General features: G+C 36.7%; 1 protein-coding gene and 1 long non-coding RNA gene across 21 annotated transcripts in view; one reads left to right on the top strand and one right to left on the bottom strand.

The window, feature by feature from the left end:
- Positions 1–23,635, bottom strand: part of GALNT13 (polypeptide N-acetylgalactosaminyltransferase 13) — a 943,716-nt gene that overhangs the window by 2,240 nt on the left and 917,841 nt on the right. For 13 of the 20 annotated variants that reach the window (XR_015151979.1, XM_086368825.1, XM_086368835.1 and 10 more), the window contains 2 exons: positions 11,781–11,915; positions 1,934–2,130 (listed from right to left, as the gene is read on the bottom strand). The exons of 1 other annotated variant lie outside the window; for it this stretch is intronic. Coding sequence is in view for 16 of the 19 variants with exons in the window: in XM_086368825.1 (XP_086224951.1) it covers positions 1,942–2,130; positions 11,781–11,915 (324 nt within the window). In the remaining 3 variants the exon portion in view is untranslated. The remainder of the gene's footprint in view (positions 1–1,933; positions 2,131–11,780; positions 11,916–23,635) is intronic. 6 more of the 20 variants (XR_015151977.1, XR_015151981.1, XM_086368993.1 and 3 more) reach the window with 1 other exon arrangement.
- LOC147378365 (uncharacterized) overlaps positions 1–23,635 on the top strand; it is a 137,238-nt gene that overhangs the window by 97,609 nt on the left and 15,994 nt on the right. The window contains exon 2 of the long non-coding RNA XR_015151984.1: positions 20,889–21,082. This is a non-coding gene — a long non-coding RNA (uncharacterized LOC147378365). The remainder of the gene's footprint in view (positions 1–20,888; positions 21,083–23,635) is intronic.

Below are 23,635 nucleotides of genomic sequence, written 5' to 3'. Positions count from 1 at the left end.
ATATGACTTTAAGGATTAGATTGAATGTGTATTGTCAACTACACATATAATGATAATTTTTAAAACAGTATTCTTTAAAAAATTTTTTTGAAGGAATTCGTTAGTAGTCAGAAGCCACTGCTGTTAAGATAACAACCAACCAAGGAAAGTATTCTCCTTTTCGGTGTAGTGGGGTAGAAAGATCAGTCATTTTAGGGGTAGATAGCCATAAATGTGAATTTCTGCTCCCCAAGTTACTAGCTATGAAGATTTGGGCAAGCTACTAAATCATTCTGAAGACTTAGATTCCTTCAGATGCTTAGTTATACTTACTATATATAGTAAGTATATAAAATTATACTTACTATATATATATATATATATGTAAATGCTGTTTTCCCTACTGCTTAAAAAATCTGACCTTTAGTCAACTATCTGTGATCTCCTGCCAACCCGATAAGGGTAAAATTGTTAACTATAATATGTTTAAAGGCATAGTTATGGTAAACATGACCTTTGATTGATTTACTGCATCTTCATCTGATAAACTGCATTATAATACCTGACAGGAAGCCAAGCAGTGGGCTTTTCTAAGTGCAAAGTGTACTTTTGCATATTCCCTTGCGTTTTGGGCAGCTGTTAGAGATATTGTCTCTTTTGAGGCATAGGCTATTACACCAGGGTAGTTTTCCACAGCTGCTTGATGTGACTCTCATGCCCTTGCTCAGGACTATCACCTGTGGAGAAGCTTGCTCTCATAGGAGTATATAAACTGCTATGGAACTTTTGCAGAGTCTGAGAACCAATGTGTGGTTTCTGCCCTTGCATTCTGTAAGTTGACTTGTGAGACTAAATAGTTAAATCTGAGAAGACCACTTGATGGGCATTATTGCACTTTCCATTGTTCCTTTGAAAACAAATGAAGATAATCAATGCAAATTGCCTTGTATAAAAGTTCTCTTTGTGCAAAAAGTCCAGACTTTTCCAGCTTTCCAATATATGTTTGGAATGCCCTTGTCTCAAGTGTAAGCCTAATCTAAACAACACCCCTTCTTTCTTCTCCTTTCCTCTCCATGCTTCATTTCCAATCTTGTCACAAATATTCCAAGCTCAATTGTGTCTTCTACTATCAACCTTTTATTATTAATCTGAACCAGACCAACTCCCTGACTTCCTATATGTTCTCATAGGGAAGAATTGGACATTATGATAGGTTTTTTTTACAGTACAGTAATCCCCTTAAAATCAAGAACCAGGACAGGTACATATTTGTACTCTTTACAAGAATGCCATACCAGTTTTTTGACTTAAACTGAATAATGGTTTATATTATTGCCTACTGTGAAGATATTCACAATCACACAAGTCAGAAATGGAAGTACAGTTCTTAAAAGCTTTTATTATTACATCACTTAAGTAACCACAGAAAGTGCTTAGAAATAATTTACTTCATAAAGGTTTTGAAAATTAGTCTTCAACAATGCATTTAAGTTTCCAGTTAAAATAGTAAACTTTAGAAAAGATATGTTATATTTTCACACAATGTATCTGAATAAAGATTAACAAAATTTAATAATTGTAGCCTTCTAAAAACAATGTTTGGCTATGTTAGTTTTTTTATTGTTTTTTTTTCCCCCAGCTGTAATACAAAATCTCTTGTCATATAGACATGGGTATAGTTGGCCTAAAAAGAACTTATATGCTACAATGTAATTCCATCACTTATGCTTATATATATTTGAAATATGGAAAAAACTGGAAAATACCTATTGATAATAAGCAAATACCACTTAATATATGCAGCCACCAAAGTAATGAGCACCTAAAGATGAAGAATAGCTCCATGGAGAAATACCACATAAAAATTTTTAAAACACATTTTAAAGAAGTAAGTTTAGATTCAATACAGAGCATAACACAAACACTAAAATTTTATAAAGTCTGCAATACAAACCTCCAAAATTATTTGAGAAAGTAATCAGTAGAATTCTTAAAAATATTTCTAAAAATTTCCATTCTTGTATAGTTTCTTAGAAGCCATTTTTGCAAAGGGCTATCATTACATATTTCCACAGCGGGCTGTTGGGAGCCATCAGCTACTTTGCTTACTGAGAGACAGGACTGGGTGATTATGTGAAGAAGAGTGTGGGTCTGTTTGACAAAGAAAATAATGAATAATGACAAAAATCAAGTACAAAGGCAGTAATAAATCAGTCATTCTCAGCAATATATAATTTCTACTGGGTAAACACGGAAAGCACACATCACACTAATTGCATTCATGGAACTTTGAGCTACATCCCTTCAGTAGGAGTAACTGGAGATAAGACTGAGAATATGGAGAAAAGCCTGAGATCAAATGGTGAAACATTTGAGAAAAAAGTTTATTTTGGATAGAAAATATTATATGCTTAGCGTTCATCCCAGCAATAAAATGCTCTTAGCATTAAGTGAATTATTTTTCTCTAGGTACTTCAGACAAAACGTTAACCAGAGGAAATTTGAAATCTGAAATAATCCCTTTGAGATAAGTTATTTTTCATTAAAAAAAATACATAAAACATTTAGTGCCTTCATTTGTTTGGAAAAACAAGTATTTTTTTCCTTAGTATTCTGTATAGAAGAGGTACCAATTGTTAATATTTTTTTCTAGTAATTTTAATCACTTTTATGTAATTGAGCTCATCTAGTTAAATAGGCCTCACTTTATATTCTGGGCATCATTTTTAAAATTAAATATTCTAAAAACCTAAAAAATAATTTCTACAAAGGATCTTGCCAAAAATCATTTAACTGTCCATTGGGGATATGCACTTTGGAGCTACTAGGAGGAATGCCGGGATAGACATCTCTGAACATCTCTCTCCACGTGTATCTCATTTCTTGAAATCCCAAGATCAAAAGATATGAACATTTTAATATGTATTAGCAAAATAAAAATTCTATTAAACATCTATAATAATTATTTTGTAATAATAGCAGCAGCTTTATTGTGCTTACTGTATGTCAGAATACTGTATTTGTATTGGTTTAACTGCATCTGCATCAGTACTGTGTTGCCACTATAAACATTTCTTGACATATGGCCAGGATAAAGAATGATATGGATAAAAGAACACATATGAAATGACTTTATATAGTTATTTAATGGTTTTTCATATTTATTTAAAATAACTTCTTTTTCATTTTCATTGGTTAATTTTTATTTTGCCTATGCTCTTTATACAGGACTGTGGATATTTTTATATTGGGTGTACATATTTTCTTTTAAATACTCCTTTTAAGCGTACCAGCCCTTGTCATATTTATTACAAATGCCTCTGACAACTTTAGGAAACTGTCATATTAACTCAGTTTTGAAGGCAATATGACATACAGGCTGACAAGCAGCATACTGCCAAATATCATTTTGCATGGCATTATTTAAAATATTCACTAGAACAGGGAAATATGAACCCTAAGAATATTGTTTTTTGTTTATAATATAGTATTACTTATTCTTTACTGAAGTATGGAAAATTATTTCCTAAAATTTACAAAATTTCAGTCATACTATTTTAAGATACATAAGAAAAGTATTAATTCCTGTCTTTAAACATTATTTTGCTATTTACTACAAGCTGTGTCATGGAGTATTTTCAACTTTACCCCTTTAAAGATTGTAAAGATACAATTAGAGCTGAAAGTCAACTGGACTCAGGCAAGGGAAACAATTTTGGTGACAAAATATGAATCATAAAATTAGGTAATACCTTTGTACCTTTGGATTAAAAAGCACCTAGTAAAAAATTTGATATTTTAATGCACAAATAGAAGTGACTGCATGGTTGATTGAAAACCAGCCATACAGGTGTCAGTTTAAAAGATGCGATACTAAAAGTTTGAAATGAAAATAATTATTGCTATATATAATGATAAAATAAGAATAAACTTGGACTATTATAGATATTTAATTTAATAGCAAAAGCAATAGGATTTCCCCTATTGATCAAGTACAGAATAAAGATTATTTAAATATTAATATAGTAAAGTTCTTATTCAGAATATTAAGTATGATCTCCCAATAAAGTGATCTGTGCACTTGTTAGAATAGAATATGAGTATTAAACAAGTCTGTAAGAGTATTTAACAAGCAAGAACTAAATACTAAACTACTGAAATTCCTATTCACTAATTGTTTCTAATAATATGTAAATCACAGCTATGGGTCAGTAGAACTATGGAAATATAATACATGTCTGATACACACAGCTTTCAAAAAGTAAATCAAGCCACTATTTTTATTAGGAATGCTACTCAGGGAATTGGCTGGGTTGGCAACTATAGATGACTTACCTTGAAATTATATTCCCATTTACCTGCTTTCTGATAAAGGTAAATAAAAGAGGAGTGTTAAAAATCTAAATATAAGCTTCTGTAATTTCAGTAATTATAATCCCACATATTTAACCTACTAAAGAAAATTCCTGATATTGTGACTCTGAGAAACATTTGATACAGATGGATATCAAATTCATAACAAATATTTTCTCAGTCAATTTGCTCAGTCACATGAGACACGAGACTTATTTTTAGCTTCATATTTTGTTTCCTTTTTTTCTTTGTTGCACAGTGTTTGTGGAACATAAGTGTTCTGTTCTAAAATTAGATTCTCACACTGTATGTAGCAGCCTGGATGTTCAAAAAGAAATGTTACTATGTGCACTTATTGCAGTAAAATGTAAATTTCAAATGGATTGGAACACAGTTGCAACAAAATAGGATAATATAAGAAAACCTGAATAAGAGAATGGATGGATGACAGACCTTTATAACAGTAATCTTTAAAATATTTCAAGGAGATGAAATTTAGTCTTTTTTCTTTTAACTTTGTGGCAGTGGGCTTTTGTTACACCAAAGTGTTCAAGTAATTTATTCAAGAGTTCTGGACCAGGTGGGGATCTTTCAGTTGTGCTGATGATGCTTTGGTTGCCCCCAAAATGAACACATCTGGCCAGGTATAAAGTGGTACTGAATTAATTTCATGGTTGTGCTGTTTAAGAAATATTTAATTAAGAAAGTGGGAAACTCTGTATTTCAAATCAAAGTTGGCCAAAGATATGTATTTATTACCAACATGTGCTTTAGTTTAACTCAAATAAAAGGTGAAACAATTAGATATTAATTATATTATGAGTATGTATGGCTAAAATTTGTAAACAGTCAGACCACATTGACAAAATAGTCTTACGACTTACCATTTATCTAAACAGACCATATTTAACTGCAGTACATCTTTCTCATTATTTAGGAAATAAGGAATTCTGTGTGAATACAATTTGGTACCAAAATAATTGATAATATTTAACCATTTCTTTCATTTGTAATACTGTACAGATAGCTTATCAGATCCAGACATGCTGGGACCTGGGACCCTTTGCTGTAGTGCTTGCACCTGGACAGACATTTCCTTGAGCTACAGATTGCTTCTGCTCCTGCTAAGTCATGTCAGTCATGCCCAACTCTGTGCGACCCCATAGACGGCAGCCCACCAGGCTCCGCCATCCCTGGGATTCTCCAGGCAAGAACACTGGAGTGGGTTGCCATTTCTTTCTCCAATGCATGCAAATGAAAAGTGAAAGTGAAGTCGCTCAGTCGTGTCCGACTCAGCGACCCCGTGGACTGAAGCCTACCAGGCTCCTCCGTCCATGGGATTTTCCAGAGCTACAGATTAAGGAACTAAAAATAGAACTGCATACAGGCACAGTTGGGGTAAATAATGAACAAAAAGATACAAAAAGACCAAAAAACAGGGAGCAAAAGCAGGGTACTACCAATGCCCCCTGCATAATACCACCAAAGGGATGGGCAAAACACCTAAGCCACCCCTCTAGCCTGACCCTTGGACACATCCCTATCTTCATCTCATACAAAGATCCCCCCACCAGAGAGCAAGAAAGGAAAACAGTTACTTGTTTTCACTCTCTTCTGTGACCTCCTGGGGGATAGGGGTGAGATTTTTCCTTACATGGGATAAGGGTAAGGGTGTGCTTTTGTTCCAGGCTGTACAGAGGTGGCCGTTGCGTTTGTGGTCCATAATTTGCCCCAGCTATGAATGCGTGCAGTTGTTTCTAGTCCCTTACAGTTTCTTTGTAATTTGTAGCTGGAGGAGACATTTGTCTAGGTGCAATCATTATTACACCACTGCAGCAAAGGGTCTCGGGTCCCGGCCTGTGTCAAGAACATCAGTCAGGAAGCAGTGGAGTGTAGTGGAAAGATGGCTAAATTTAGTGCCAGAAACTTGTGCTGTACACATTTAGGTAAGGAATTTAAACCACATTAAGCTTTGTTTTATTGATGTGAAAAATACAAATAATAATAATATTATCTTTTACGACTATTGTAAGAATTGCATGAGACAATAGATAAAATTCAGTTCAGTTCGGTTCAGTCACTCAAAACGTGTCTGACTCTTTGAGACCCCATGAATCGCAGCACAGGCCTCCCTGTCCATCACCAACTGCCAGAGTTCACTCAGATTCACGTCCATCAAGTCAGTGATGCAATCCAGCCATCTCATCCTCTGTCGTCCCCTTCTCCTCCTGCCCCCAATCCCTCCCAGCATCAGAGTCTTTTCCAATGAGTCAACTCTTCGCATGAGGTGGCCAAAGTGCTGGAGTTTCAGCTTTAGCATCATTCCTTCAAAGAACACCCAGGGCTGATCTCCTTTAGCATGGACTGGTTGGATCTCCTTGCAGTCCGAGGGACTCTCAAAAGTCTTCTCCAACACCACAGTTCAAAAGCATCAATTCTTCGGCGCTCAGCTTTCTTCACAGTCCAACTCTCGCATCCATACATGACCACTGGAAAAACCATAGCCTTGACTAGACGGACCTTTGTTGGCAAAGTAATGTCTCTGCTTTTGAATATGCTATCTAGGTTGGTCATAACTTTTCTTCCAAGGAGTAAGCGTCTTTTGATTTCATGGCTGCAGTCACCATCTTCAGTGATTTTGGAGACCAGAAAAATAAAGTCTGACACTGTTTCCACTGTTTCCCCATCTGTTTGCCATGAAGTGATGGGACAAGATGCCATGATCTTCATTTTCTGAATGTTGAGCTGTAAGCCAACTTTTTCACTCTCCTCTTTCACCTTCATCAAGAGGCTTTTTAGTTCCTCTTCACTTTCTGCCATAAGGGTGGTGTCATCTGCATATCTGAGGGTATTGATATTTCTCCCGGCAATCTTGATTCCAGCTTGGGCTTCTTCCAGCCCAGCATTTCTCATGATGTACTCTGCATATAAGTTAAATAAGCAGGGTGACAATATACAGCCTTGACATACTCCTTTTCCTATTTAAAAACAATCTGTTGTTCCATGTCCAGTTCTAACTGTTGCTTCCTGCCCTGCATACAGGTTTCTCAAGAGGCAGGTCCAGTGGTCTGGTATTCCCATCTCTTTCAGAATTTTCCACAGTTTATTGTGATCCACACAGTGAAAGGCTTTGGCATAGTCAATAAAGCAGATGTTTTTCTGGAACTCTCATGCTTTTTCGATGATCCAGCGGATGTTGGCAGTTTGATCTCTGGTTCCTTTGCCTTTTCTAAAACCAGCTTGAACATCTGGAATTCATGGTTCACATATTGCTCAAGCCTGGCTTGGAGAATTTTGAGCATTACTTTACTAGCATGTGAGATGAGTGCAATTGTGCGGTAGTTTGAGCATTTTTTGGCATTGCCTTTCTTTGGGATTGGAATGAAAACTGACCTTTTCCAGTCCTATGGCCACTGCTGAGTTTTCCAAATTTGCTGGCATATTGAGTGCAGCATTTTCACAGCATCATCTTTCAGGATTTGAGATAGCTCAACTGTATTTCCATCACCGCCACCAGCTTTGTTTGTAGTGATGCTTTTTAAGGCCCACTTGACTTCACATTCCAGGATGTCTGGCCCTAGGTGAGTGTGAGTGATCACACCATCGTGATTTTCTGGGTCATGAAGATCTTTTTTGTACAGTTCTTCTGTGTATTCTTGCCACCTCTTCTTAATATCTTCTGCTTCTGTTAGGTCCATACCATTTCTGTCCTTTATTTAGCCCATCTTTGTATGAAATGTTCCCTTGTTCTAGTCTTTCCCATTCTATTGTTTTCCTCTATTTCTTTGCATTGATAGCTGAGGAAGGCTTTCTTATCTCTCCTTGCTATTCTTTGGACCTCTGGTTTCAAATGGGTATATCTTTCCTTTTTTCCTTTGCTTTTTGCTTTTCTTCTTTTCACAGCTATTTGTAAGGCCTCCTCAGACAGCCATTTTGCTTTTTTTGCATTTCTTTTTCTTGGGGATGATCTTTATTCCTGTCTCCTGTACAATGTCACGAACCTCTGTCAATAGTTCATCAGGCACTCTATCAGATCTAGTCCCTTAAATCTATTTCTCACTTCCACTGTATAATCATAGGGGATTTGATTTATGTCATACCTGAATGGTCTAGTGGTTTTCCTCACTTTCTTCAATTTAAGTCTGAATTTGGCAATAAGGAGTTCATGATCTGAGCCACAGTCAACTCCCAGTCTTGTTTTTGCTGACTATATAGAGCATCTCCATCTTTTGCTGCAAAGAATATAATCATTCTGATTTTGGTGTTGACCATCTGGTGATGTCCATGTGTAGAGTCTTCTCTTGTGCTGTTGGAAGAGGGTATTTGGTATGACCAGTGCATTCTCTTGGCAGAAGTCTATTAGCCTTTGCCCTGCTTCATTCCATACTCCAAGGCCAAATTTGCCTGTTACTCCAGGTGTTTCTTGACTTCCTACTTTTGCACTCCAGTCCCCTATAATGAAATGGATATCTCTTTGGGGTGTTAGTTCTAGAAGGTCTTGGGGGTCTTCATAGAACCATTCAACTTCAGCTTCTTCAGCATTACTGGTTGAGGCATAGGCTTGGATTACTGTGATATTGAATGGTTTGCCTTGGAAACAAAGAGAGATCATTCTGTCGTTCTTGGGATTGCATCCAAGTACTGCATTTTGGACTCTCTTGTTGACCATGTTGGCTATTCCATTTCTTCTAAGGGATTCCTGCCCACAGTAGTAGATATAATGGTCATCTGATTTAAATTCACCCATTCCAGTCCATTTTGGTTCCCTGATACCTAGAATGTCTATGTTCACTCTTGCCATCTCCTGTTTGACCACTTCCAATTTGCCTTGACTCATGGACCTGCCATTCCAGGTTCCTAGGCAATATTGGTCTTTATAGCATCAGACCTTGCTTCTTTCACCAGTCCCATTCACAGCTGGGTGTTGTTTGTGCTTTGGCTCCATCCCTTCATTCTTTCTGGAGTTATTTCTCCACTGATTTCCAGTAGCATATTGGGCACTGACCGACCTGGGGTATTCATCTTTCAGTGTCCTATCTTTCTGCCTTTTCATACTGTTCATGGGGTTCTCTAGGCAAGAATACTGAAGTGGTTTGCCATTCCCTTCTCCAGTGGACCACATTGTTTGTATAATTATTCTATTTTCATGTGTCTCCTCTACATTATGTTTTCTACATTTTTTAATTTGGCAAAAGAATTTGTATTATTGAAAATTTTACAGTTAGAGAAGTTGAACATCATAATTTTGAAAACTAACAGTAAATTAAGCTATGAATATAATTATTAAGATGAGTGAATTACATTTCACAATACTTATGGCGTATTATAAGCTTTATCATGTGTCTTTCATATTACAGTGCTCTAAAAATACTACAGTAGAATAACTACTAGGTATTCAAAATAGTAAATTTCTAAGAAAACTATATCTTAGCTGAAGCTACCTAATTTTTTTTAACCTTTCCTTCAAAATCCCTAAATGCCTCAATAATCTTGCTACTGGCTGATAAATATATAAACAAGCCTGCTGCTGCTGCTGCTGCTAAGTCGCTTCAGTCGTGTCTGACTCTGTGCAACCCCATAGACGTCTGGCAGCCCACCAGGCCCCGCCGTCCCTGGGATTCTCCAGGCAAGAACACTGGAGTGGGTTGCCATTTCCTCCTCCAATGCATGAAAGTGGAAAGTGAAAGTGAAGTCGCTCAGTCATGTCTGACTCTTAGCGACCCATGGACTGCAGCCCACCAGGCTCCTCCGCCCATGGGTTTTTCCAGGCAAGAGTACTGGAGTGGGGTGCCATTGCCTTCTCCGATAAACAAGTATACACAATTGTAAACAATAGTTATTTTAGATATGAAGGAATTTGAATTATGACTTTAGAAGCCTTGTTACTCAAAAATTACAGAAAGTTTGAAGATTTAATGTGGTATTGTGAAATTCTATACTCATTCATCTCACAAAAAAATATATATATTCATTTCCCCCTTAATATATGCTAGAAGTTGGTTTTTTAGCACAAACCCCATAAAATCCTAGTTTCCTAGTAAAAACTAAGGAACAACAAAAGCTTTTATTTTAAAACTTGCAGCGTCTCTCCTTTATTTGTACTTTTAATCTGTATTTTTTCTTGTTGAAGAGGTTAGAGGCTCAGGGTCCAGAATTATCCACGTCCATTATTGGAGTACATACCATCAATCCCCACCCAATCTTGAAGGTTGGTGATGGATGGTAACAGTTGAAGAGAAAAACTTGGTGGTCAGACAGAGAAGATGAATAACATATTAGGAAGACAAAAGAATCCAAGTGGAACACACTGGTGAAATATAAGAAGGATTCAAGGTGTCTGTCTTTAATAATGTTCCAGAAGAAAAATATTTGATGTGTAAGGAGCTTGATAATTTTGTATAAATTTTAGAGCCTAATATCAAATCTACATAACTAGTTTCAAATCACATCAGAATTCATTGTTTTCCTGATATTCCACTTAAGAAACTACAACATCTTACAAATTAAATTGTCATTCAAAAAGTGTTTAAAAAGAAGACCTTGTTAAAATATCAACAATACCAACAATCTGTAGTTTGCTTTTTAAAATGTTACTCCTGCAGAGCAGTACAGGCTTGCATAGAACACTGCATTTGTGAAATTCATTCACCTCTCTTGTATTATTTATCTTGTAAGAATAAAATTTACTTATCTTTAAATAAGTCACCAACCATTTAATGATGTGGGAAATGTAGCAGAGGTAACCAGTTAATTTTGCTAAGCAAAGAGAACTGAAGGAAATGCAGCTGTTTCCATTCCAGCTTCCTTATGCAGAGGAAAATATTTCTTTTTTATTAGCTCCATCTGATGGTTGATCTGGTTTTTACACACTGCCTGGCTATAAATTCCCAACAGTAATTTTATTGTTTTCTGTCCCTCTCTTCTATTATGAAAATGTGCTATCTTGTAAATTGCTCCTTAGCTGAGAATGTACATAATTTATTGAATTCTGCAAATATTTACTAATATAAAGAATATTCATGCTAATCTTGTAGCTTTTTTCTTTTTCCTTTAAGTTGAGAAGCATAAATATCACAGATTACATTAGTGTAAAAGCTAACATTTGAAAATATTATTGATATTGTCCTGTATGCACATCTTCGTAGAGGACACGCAAACCTCTTAGAGGGGCATGGCCCATCCATTACCTAATTTATGTTGAGCATGTTTGTGGTGATAACAAATTTTAAGCACATAAAAATGGCTATTTTCCTCATTCATATTTTATACTAATGGCGTAGTTCTGTAAAAACCTGTTTGTGTGATATACCATCCTAATGTTTTCAGCTGTGAACATGAGTGCTTGCAAGTGCAGTTCTTTCAATGCCGAGAAAGTTAGCTTGAAGGATCACTATTTGAAATACATGACTGAGTCTAGCATTAAATAAGAAGTTAAGAAAATACTGTACCTCAGCATCATACTCCCATAACTGATTTCCTCTCATATGGTGGCATTTTAACATGATGACAGGTCCATTGAGTCTAGAAACATCTAAGCACAAGTCATCGGTTCGGATTTCTTTGTCAGCAGTATAAGAAAATACCTGCAAATATAAAAGGCAGCTAATAAAATAATACCTCTTTTAAAAAATGTTGCAGTATAGCAAGATTTATCTGTGGAAGCTTTCATATCATATAAACTTGTGTTTTCAAATGATCTCTGCTATGTGATCTTGAGAAAGCTAGTTCATCTCTCTGTGTTCTTTTCCTCAAATACAAAATAGGTACCATGTCATGTGTTTTTTAAGGTTTTTATGAACTCTCAGTTTAACAAACTAAATTATTGTTATTTTTGTAATTCTGACTTGTTTTATTTTTTCCCTTTTATTTTTGTAAAATTGAATAGTTGATTTACAATGTTGTGTTAGTTTCAGGTGTACAGCACAGTGGTGTGTGTGTGTGTATATTCTTTCCCATTATAGGTTATGACATATTGAGTATTATTTCCTAGTAGGTCTGTCTTGATTATCTCTTTTGTATATAGTAGTGTATATGTTAACCCAGACTCCTAATTTATCCCTCTTTCCCACCCCATCTCTTTCGTCTTTGTTAACAGAAGTTTGTTTTCTATGTCTGTGAGTCTGTTTTTGTTTTGGTCATTTGTATCATGTTTTAGATTCCACGTTATAAGTGATGTACATGTTAATTGTTTGTCTGGCTTCCTTTGTGGCTCAGCTGGTAAGAATCTGCCTGCAATGCAGGAGACCTGGATTTGATTCCTGTGTTGGGAAGATCCCCTGGAGGAAGGAAAGGCTACTCACTCCTGTATTCTGGCCTGGAGAATCCCATGGACTGTGTATAGTCCATGGGGTCACAAAGAGTCAGACACGACCGAGCGACTTTCATTTTTGTCTGACTTACTTCACTTAGTATGATGATCTCTGGGTCCATTCATGTTGCTGCAGATGACATTATTTCATTCTTTTTTTATGACCGAGTAATATTCCCCTGTATATATTCATATACTGCATCCTCTTTATCCATTCCTCTGTCAGTGGACATTTAGGCTGCTTCCAAGTCTTGGCTGTTGTAAATAGTGCTGCAGTGAACACTGGGGTGCATGTGTCTTTTCCAGTAGAGTTTTCATCTTTTCTGGATATGTGTCCAGGAGTGGGACTGCTGGATCATGTGATAGCTCTACTTTTAGGTTTTAAAGGAGCTTCCATACTGTTCTCCATAGTGGTAGTATCCATTTACATTCCCATCAGCAGTGTATGAGGGTTCCTTTTTCTCCACCGTCTGTCCAGCACGCACTTTTCAAAAACTTTTCAAGTTTTTGATGATGGCCATTCTGACTAGTGTAAGGTGATATACCTCATTGTAGTTTTGATTTGCATTTGTCTCATGATTATGCATCTTTGCATGTGCCCTTTCGGAGAAGGTAATGGCACCCCACTCCAGTACTCTTGCCTGGAAAATCCCATGGATGGAGGAGCCTGGTAGGCTGCAGTCCATGGGGTCGCTAAGAGTCGGACACGACTGAGTGACTTCTTTCACTTTTCACTTTCATGCATTGGAGAAGGACGTGGCAACCTACTCCAGCGTTCTTGCCTGGAGAATCCCAGGGACGGGGGAGCCTGGTGGGCTGCCGTCTATGGGGTGGCACAGAGGCGGACATGACTTAAGTGACTTAGCAGCAGCAGCATGTGCCCTTTGGCCATGTGAATGTCTTCTTTGGAGAAATATCTATTTAGATCTTCTACCCATTTTTTGATTGGACTGTTTCTTTTTTTGATATTGAGCTATAAGAACTGTTTACATATTTTAGGAATTAATCTCTTGTTGGTCTCATCGTATGCAAATATTTTCTCCCATTCTATAGGTTGTCTTTTTGTTTTATGATTTCCTTTGATGTGCAAAAGTTTTTTAAGTTTAACTAGGTCCCATTTGTTTATGGATTCAAAAAGGTATTGCTGTGATTTATGTGCTCTGCCTATGTTTTCCTCTAAAGTTTTATAGTACCCAGTTTTAACATTTCCGTGTTTAATCCATTTTGAGTTTAATTTTGTGTGTGGTGTTAGATAATGTTAACTATACCTTATTATTTGTTTGCATTTGTTTTCCTGCACTGTATTTGCCTTATAAAGCTTATACAACAGGCTCAATAAAGTTTGTAAACTACATGGAGCTCCATAAAGGGCAGTCCTTGTTCCACTACCATATGACCAATTCCCGAAGTCTAGGGACAATGATGTTTTTTCATCAATTTCCTTTCCATAACGCAAGTACATCACATATATGTATGTGTTTAGTCACCAAGTCGTGTCCAACTCTACGTGACCCCATGGACTTCATGTCACATACATTTCCCTGTATATCACAAACATTTTATTAAGTATTGTCAGTGGATTTCTGAAGGTTGTAGAATTAGCTCTAGAGATTTCTGTAAAGGCAGGGTCTGTGTTTATGTTTTTAATGTGGTTTTGGCTGGGCTTGACTATAATTCTTCTCAAAATATCTAAGAAATGTCAAGGCAGATGGTAGACTCATTGTTAACTAATTGAAAATGATATTATAATAATGCATATTATTTTGTTCCTAGTGTGAACTATTATAACATTGATTATTAAAGTTTCATGAGGGTTATTAAGTACATAATTATAAAAGTTTTCTTCTGTTATGATAAGCATGCTTCAGTATTCTGTGGGTATTTATTTATTTATTTTTTTGCAAAGAGGGAGTATGAGGAGAAAGTTCATTTCAAGGTCTTTTCATTTCCCAAAGCAATGTGATGAAATGTAAGGAAGTCAGCTCTACAGATCACTTATAAACTGAGTCCTAGTCTGTAAATTGACTAAGTTAGTCTTGAAATGGTTACCTCTACAGAACTGCTACTCAGGGCTTCTAGGAAAGTCACAAGTACTGATAAGAGGAAGATGTAAAGTCAGTGATGGAATCCAAGTACCCTCTTAAATAAGCCAACATCTTAAAAGGAAAAATTTCACAAAGGTTGTACATTCTGTTTAATAATATAAAAACTTGGGCCATATATACAGTTCATTTACTTGAACAATATGTTATATTATAGATTTTATGTGTTAAATTCAGAAAAAAATTTCCTTTCTTTGAAGTGTCATGTATATGTGTATACTTTTTAAAGTTTATCCTTTTCATTGGAAAATAAGCAACTAAAAGAACAAATGAAACACACATGGGAGAAGTATTTTCCCAAATATGATTAGTATTTTTACTATAGTTACAAACATATTAAATAAATGAGTCTGGTAGTAGACATTTCTAGAGGGTAATTTCTAGAGAAATATCTTTCGCCCACTACAGGATTGTTTCAATGCAAAGGGTAATTTTCCACTTTGAAGCTGCTTTATTTTAGTTGTATACAGATGGTAATGTAAATGGAAACACCAAAGCATCCATATTCACCATGAATTTTGCATAATGAGCATAATCACAGCCTGAGGAACAATTCTCCTTGGGTCTCTCATGATAGTTTGGAAATTTTATTGAAAGTTCTAGAGAGAAATCTGCAAAACTCTCTTTGTTCCTCAATTCTAATTTTGATTCATTTTGGTCAATTAATAGATATGTAATTTACATTGCAATTAAGAAATATATCTATAGAATACTATCTGACCCTGTATGATAAATTTATCTTTCTTTGGATTTGCAATTGAAAAAAAAAATAATTAACTGATTCATGTACAAGCCAATGCAATTGCTGGCAAACACTGCAAGTTAGAAACAGCAAGCAGTGACTCTCCCTTGAAGGTTTCTGAAAGAATATGCCCCTTCTGACACCTTGATTTCAGATTCCCAGCCTCAAACACTGTGAATCAATGAATTTTTGTTGTTTAAGCCATCTAAGTTTGTGATGGTTTGCTATAGCAGTTTGAGGAAACTGGTACACTTCCTAATTCCTAATGCTGGTGGAAGTCTTTAAAAGTAATGTGATTAGTTTTCCAAATTGTCATTGCAAATTTTGGGTATGAAAGTTAGACTTTAGGTTTCACATCTATTGTATCTTGATTTCTAGGCTTAAAATTGTAATATCCAGTTATACTTTCAAAAAGCATGAGCGTATTTTCATAATCATTTTTCTACTTAAATATTAATTTTGTAAAATGGTTCTTTACTGTGACTAGATGATTTTCTTTTATGTATACTTTATTGAGATTAGATTAATTTCTGTCTTTGAATTGATGCACTCAAATGAGTTTAGAAATAACTCACAACATATAAAAGATGATAGCAAAGTCCATTCTCAGTTCCTTTTAATCTTAATATTTTTCCAGAAAAGGTAAACTTTTTCATTATATCACACATGCATGCAGTTTGTTTTGGATTGTTCTTTTTGGAAAGTATGATCAAAGGCATTTTATGATTCATCAAATATCTAAAATTATAACAACATGTAAACATTTTTTTAAGGATTGTGTAATAATTGCCTAAAATAGTCTACAGTAAATTAGTTTTAGTTCACACAATGGAAAGAATGTCTATATATATATATATATATTTTAAATTATATCTTGCCTAAAACCCTAATATTGTATAGCTACTTCCTACAAACAACTCATTTATTTATCCCTTTGAAAGACTGTAAATAGTATAAGTAGCCTTTCACAAAACGTTGTGGAACAGTCCAAGTTTGCAAACCAAGGACACTGTGTTCTGTGTTACTGGGACCTGGACCACTTCTTTGGCAAGAGATTTGGGGACTAAACGCCCTCTGCTGGCTTTATCTTGGGATAGGATTTCTTTCCCTTAATCCTTAAAGAAACAGTTGGCCAAAAAATGTGTTTATCAAAAGGCTCACATGTGTATTTGATTCAGATTTATTAAATATATTGGTTGTTATTTTCCTAGATTTAGTTTTGAATTTATAAAATACTTTTCCAGATGAGTTCCTCAGGACAACATTTACTGTAAAAGTTCACAGTTTAAAGACACTCTGTCACATTATGGTAACTGCTTCACTTTCTATATGAAGAAACTGAGGTCCAATAAGGAGCTTCCCTGGTAGCTCAGCTGGTAAAGAATCCATCTGCAATGCAGGAGATCATGGCTCGATTCCTGGGTCGGGAAGATCACCTGGAGAAAGCATAGGCTACAGATTCCTGTATTCTTGGACTTCCCTGGTGGCTCAGTCAGTAAAGAATCTGCCTGCAATGCAGGAGACCTAAGTTTGATCCCTGGGTTGGGAAGATCCCCTGGAGGAGGGCATGGCAACCGACTCGAGTATTCTTGCCTGGAGAATCCCCATGGATAGAGGAGCCTGGCAGGCTACAGTTCATGGGGTCGCAAAGAGTTGAACACAACTGAGTGACTGGACACACACACACACACACACACACACAGAGGAAGTCAATAAAGTTACAGGGTTTGCACAATTTGCCAAAGCTTCTTAGTGACAGAGGTCTCTCTGGACCCCAGGCTTATTGCTGCTATTCTTTTACTTGACTATACTGCCCTTTATATACCAATTTTAGAGCTTTGGGGCCTCTGGGAATCTATTTAGGTATTTGAAATACAGACAATTCAAGGAATCTGTTAACAGCCATCCAGAAGGGCAAATTATGAGAAAGTAAACATAATTTTTTTTCCCCTCTCATTCTGTAAAAATGTAGCCCGGGAAATAACAAAAGAAAATTGTTTAGCAATAAAAATTCAACATATAACAATGTGTGTGTGTGTTTTGATGTGATCCATTTTAAAGTCTTTATTGAATTTGCTACATTATTGGTTCTGTTGTTTTATGTGTTGTTTTTTTTTTTTTTTTTTTGGCTGTGAGGCATGTGGGATCTTAGCTTGCCAACCAGGATCGAATCACATCCCCTGCAGTGTAAGGCAAAGCGCTGGACTACCCGGGAAGTCCCTAGCAGCGTGGTTTATTTTTTAACATGTTCTCTCTTACTGTATGTCACATCTTCCTGATCCTAGCATGGAGAATGCATGGGTGGAATTGAATTTATCAATGGAGATGCCAAGCAAAGAGGCTTTTGCTTTCAGATGAAAGATTTTTTCTGTCTTAATTTCAGACTCTATTTATAGCCTGTTAGCTCAGTGATTTGTGCAGAGGAGGTTAAGGAGATGTAGGTAGCTCCTAGCTGCGTACTCTTATCTTACATGCCTACATGATATCTATGGTCTTTTACAGTTTTAATGCTCTAAAAGACTGCTGTTAAAAACATGAGCTGGGTGTGTATCTCAAGTTCGGTATTACCAGTCTCTCCTCAATATCACTTCTGAAGGCTTAACTCTTTCCTCTTTGACTTCAATATAACTGTATATAACAATTTGGTAGTTGCTTATTTGTGCTCAGCAAGTCACCTCATTCTTGCATTCCTGACCTGGTATATGCTGATTGTATTATTAGACTATCCATTCCACTTTTCCAGGAAAAGACCACTCCCTTAAAATCTTAGTACATTCTTCACTTTCTTAATATAGCAGGACAGCATAACACCGTGGTCTTTAGAAAATGACAAAGACCCGAGTCTGACCTTCCTCCATATTCTTCAAGAAAATTAGACATACCAAGGGAATATTTCATGCAAAGATGGACACAATAAAGGACAGAGACAGTATGAACTGAACAGAGGCAGATGATACTAAGAAGAGGTGGCAAGAATGGACAGAAGAATTATACAAAAAAATACCTTAATGACCCAGATAACTAAAATGGTGTAGTCACTCATGTAGAGCTAGACATCCAGGAGTGCAAAGTCAAGTGGGTTTAGAAAGCATTACTACAGACAAAGCTAGTGGAGGTGAGGGAATTCCAGCCGAGCTATTTCAGACCCTAAAAGATGGTGCTATTAAAGTGCTGCACTCAGTGTACCAGCAAATTTGCAAAACTCAGCAGTGGCCACAGGACTAGAAAAGGTCAGTTTTCATTCCAGTGCAAAGAAGGGCAATGCCAAAGAATGTTCAAACTGCTGCACAGTTGTACTCATTTCACATGCCAGAAAAATAATGCTCAAAATCCTTCAAGCTACATATCAACAGTATGTGAACCAAAAACTTTCAGATTTATAAGATGGATTTAGATAAGGCAGAGGAACCAGAGATCAAATTGCCAGTATCCGTTGGGTCATAGAAAAAGCAAGAGAATTACAGAAAAATACCTACATCTGTTTCACTGACTACTCTATTGACTTTGAGTGGATCACAACAAACTGTGGAAAATTCTTAAAGAGATGGGAATACCAGACCACCTTAGCTGCCTCCTGAGAAACCTGTATGCTGGCCAAGAAGCAACAGTTAGAACCGGACATGGAACAACAGACTGGTTCCAAATTGAGAAAGGAGTACATCAAGGCTGTGTATTGTCAACTGGCTTATTTAACTTACATGCAGTGTACATCATGCAAAATGCTGAGCTGGATGAATCACAAACTGGATTCAAGATTGCCGGGAGACGTATCAATAACCTCAGATATGCAGATGACACCACCCTTATGGCAGAAAGTGAAGAGGAACTTTTCACATCAAGTGAAAGAGTCTCTTGATGAAGGTGAAAGAGGAGAGTGATAAATCTGGCTCAAAACTCAACATTCAAAAAACTTAGATCATGGCATCTGGTCCCATCACTTTATGGCAAATAGATGAGGAAAATATGGAAACAGTGACAGACTTTATTTTCTTGGGCTTCAAAATCACTGTGGATGGTGACTGCAGCCATGAAATTAAAAAAATGCTTGCTCCTTGGAAGAAGAGCTATGACAAAACTAGACAGCATATTAAGAAGCAGAAACATTGTTGCTTTGCTGACAAAGGCCCATAGAGGCAAAGCTATGGTCTTTCCAGTAGTCACAAATGTGAGTTGGACCATTAAGAAACCTGAGCACTGAAGAATTGATGCTTTTGAATTGTGGTGTTGGAGAAGACTCTTGAGAATCCCTTGGACTGCAAGATCAAATCAGTCAGTCCTAGAGAAATCAACCCTGAATATTTATTGGAAGGACCAATGCTGAAGCTGAAGCTCCAACACTTTGGCCACCTGATGCAAAGAACTGACTCATCAGCAAAGACCCTGATGCTGGGAAAGATTGAAGGCAAGAGGAGAAGGGGACGACAGAGTACAAGATGGTTGGATGGCACCATCAACTAAATGGACATGATTTTGAGCAAACTCCAGGATATGGTGAACAGCAGGGAGGCTTGGTGTTCTGCAGACCATGGGGTAGCAAAGAGTTGGACAGGACTGAGCAGCTGAACAACAACAACAAAGAATTACTGTGAATCTTTGACAAAATCTTAGCTTCCTTATCTGGAAAAAGGGATAAAAAAGGGATATTTCTTGGGCTTTTTCAAAGGTTGAGTGCAGTAATTCATCTAAACTCTAAATACAGTACTAAATCCAGGTGATATCTCAGTATTAGTTATTATCTGTGCAAAATCCAGGCATATTATTTACATTTGATTACATTTGTCTCATCTTTATTTTTTAAACCTTGCTTTCCCAATAGTAATACTAGAGATATATTTTGAATACCTGTGGAAACAATTCTAAGAGAAGAGTATGTGTCCAGTAATTACTTGCTGAATAAATGAAAGCAGTTTGTCTTTAGAGTTCTCTAGTCCACTCTGTGGAAAACAGAGCAAGAGATTAAGGTAATATAATAAGCAGAATGCACTAATACAATAAGAAAATGTGACTGATGTTTCTGTTTTCTTTCTACTTCATAGTTTCCTGGTGTTAAAGTTTATGTATGTTTAATACTTTACTCTGCCTTGAAGGCTTTTAAAGGACATCTACAATCAGGATTCTATACTCAAATATTATCCAAATATATACTCATATTCTATTATTGTAATATTGAATATAAATTGCAAATTTAAGCCTAAGAGGAATCCTTCCAAAAGATACAATAGATAATACTTGAAGTGCAGAGACTGTGTTCTATGTGATTATGGTAGATTCTTGTCCCATGGTATACATGCCCTGTATAACACCCTTTATATATTTACCTTTATAACACTGACTTAAATGTCAGTGAGACTGTGTTTATGATAAGAAAGTCACTTCATAATTACATTAGACTTTGTCTTTGCAGTCTGACAAAGATGAGATCTCAGACCTCTAACTTCAAGGAACTGAAATCTGCCAGTTATCAGGAATGTTGGAAGAGGAACTGGAGCCTTCAGTAAGATCACTGCTCTGGCCAACACCTTTAGTTCAGTCCTGTGAGGCTCTCAGCAGAGAACCCAGCCATGCTGCACCTGAATTTCTGTCCTGTGGCACTGTGAGGTAATACTTTTGTGTTGTTGTAATCCACTTAATTTGTAGTAATTTGTTATGCAACAGTAGAATATGAAGAGAGTGACCATCAAGGTAAAGGAAATACATGAAAAAACTAAATTCCTATCACCATGAGGAACTCTTTTCTCCTGTGCTATGTCTGTATTATTTATTCATTCAGTAATTAATCCATCTATTTATTCAACTAATACTTTTGAGAATGTTAAAGGTTTCAGGCTTTATCCGAATTATACAGGCCCTTCATGAAACTTTGAATTTGATACACAGACATACAAGTGAGAGCCAAGATTTCTTGAAGAGTTTCCTTCACTCTTCCTACCTACTTGAGCTCTGTTCTTGGTTTTTTCATTGTATTTTCTGTAACAAATTAGCTGTGTGAATTCTTGGATGGGATTATCTTCAGTTATGGGCTGCTGCTGCTGCTAAGTCACTTCAGTCGTGTCCGACTCTGTGCGACCCCATAGACGTCTGGCAGCCCACCAGGCTCCCCTGTCCCTGGGATTCTCCAGGCAAGAACACTGGAGTGGGTTGCCATTTCCTTCTCCAGTGCATGAAAGTGGAAAGTGAAAGTGAAGTCGCTCAGTCATGTCTGACTCTCAGCGACCCCATGGACTTCAGCCTACCAGGCTCCTCCATCCATGGGATTTTCCAGGCAAGAGTACTGGAGTGGCTTAATACATACTTCGCCTTTGTGAGGGCTTCCCTGATAGCTCAGATGGTGAAAGAATCCACCCGCAATGCAGGAGACCCCAGTTTGATTCCTGGGTTGGGAAGATCTGCTGGAGAAGGGATAGGCTACCCAGTCCAGTATTCTTGGGGTTCCCTTGTGGCTCAGCTGGTAAAGAATCTGCCTGCAATGTGGGAGACCTGGGTTCGATCCATGGGTTGGAAAGATCCTCTGGAGAAGGGAAAGGCTATCCACTCCAGTACTCTGGCCTAGAGAATTCCATGGACTGTTTAGTCCATGGGGTCACAAAGAGTCAGACACAACTGAGCAACTTTCACTTCACTTTGCCTTTATGACTGTATCACTAGTTGGAATGGTGAAGCATCAAGATAACTAGTCTTTAAGGTTCTTACTCATTTATGCCTGTGAATGTAAATAAACATAGCAGCAATAATGTCATTCACATGACACACACACATATGTATATATAGATTATATATTCATTTTAGTATTTGTTTTATTAGCCCCAAATTAATGATAAGGGATTTTGTGATATCATCTATGAATACATTTTTACTGATATTTAATATAATTTCAAGGCCTTTTCACATACATTATGTTACTTAGATACTTGCTGTAACTCTGGTATGTGGCACATAATTAGAGAAAAATTATTAAGTATATTAAAATGTCTCAAAAGGCAAATTGTAATATCCTTAAGATAGCACAAAGATAGTTTTATTGGGTATCTGCTATAACTGCTTCTTAAAACTACCTTTAGTTTAAATTAGACATAATTAAAAAAAAATTCACCTTCATATTATTACCAAAACATTTGCACTGAATCAAATAATACTGAATTTTTCTAGGTGATTTTAAGCTTAAAGAAATCCTACGTATGACAGTTCATCATTGCTACCAACTAAGATCAGTTCGGCTAAATTAAGATGTAGTTTGGCTTCCTACAGAAGCTAATGTTGAACAAGGATTCAAGTGCAAGTAATTTACTACGTAGATGATCCCAAGAAATATGGGTTGGAATGCAGGGAAGGCATAGCAGCCAATAAAGGGTACATTACAAATTATTTACACTATAGGTAGCTGGAACTTAATCCTGTTGGGAAACTCTGGCAACCAGATAAAACAAGCCTCAGATTCAGTTCCCTGGAAGAGTGAAGAAGCGGAGATAATTATACCACCTGCCCTCCACTTTTGCCTGAGGTGTACTTCCAGGGAGTAGAGTTGATTAATTCCCCAGGTGTGACAAGGTGGGCAGAGCAGCCTCTGGCAGAGAAAACTATCAGGCAAGGGGACAGATTCTGGCCTTTTGAATGTCAGCCTAGAAGCAGGTGGAAGGAGAGAAAGCAGACATTTCAGGATAACCTGCCATGTATGTGGCAAGACAGCAGTCATATTAAATATTAGGATATTAAGTATGATATGGGCTTCTACCTGGAGCACTGGTAAAGAATCTGCCTTCCAGTGCGGAAGACGCAGACTCAATCACTGGTCAGGAAGATCCTGTGGAGTAGGAAATGGCAACCCACTCCAGTATTTTTGCCTGGAAAATTCCATGAACAGAGGAGCCTGGTGGGCTACCGTCCATGGGATAGCAAAGAGTCTGACATGACTGAGCGACTAAGCATAAAGACACATAAATATGATACAGCACATATTATAAATTATGTTTCTTTAATAACTTTTCAGGGTTAGTATTATAATTTTACTTTTTCAAATAAGGAATATGAGGTTTGAAAAGGTTAGGTAAATTCCAAGTCATTCATTTTGCAAGTGGGAGAATGTGTCTTTGAACTGTGGTCTGTCAGACCTCATATATCCCATGTTCTTTCCACATAGTTAATATTTTGCTTCTG

Source organism: Bos grunniens, chromosome 2, assembly GCF_055505025.1.
Source record: "Bos grunniens cultivar Pamir isolate PY7600 chromosome 2, Bosgru_T2T1.0, whole genome shotgun sequence".
In the NCBI taxonomy this organism is placed as follows: Eukaryota; Metazoa; Chordata; class Mammalia; order Artiodactyla; family Bovidae; genus Bos; species Bos grunniens.
Note: the sequence above shows the minus strand (reverse complement) of the source record. Positions and strands in the feature narration are given on the sequence as shown.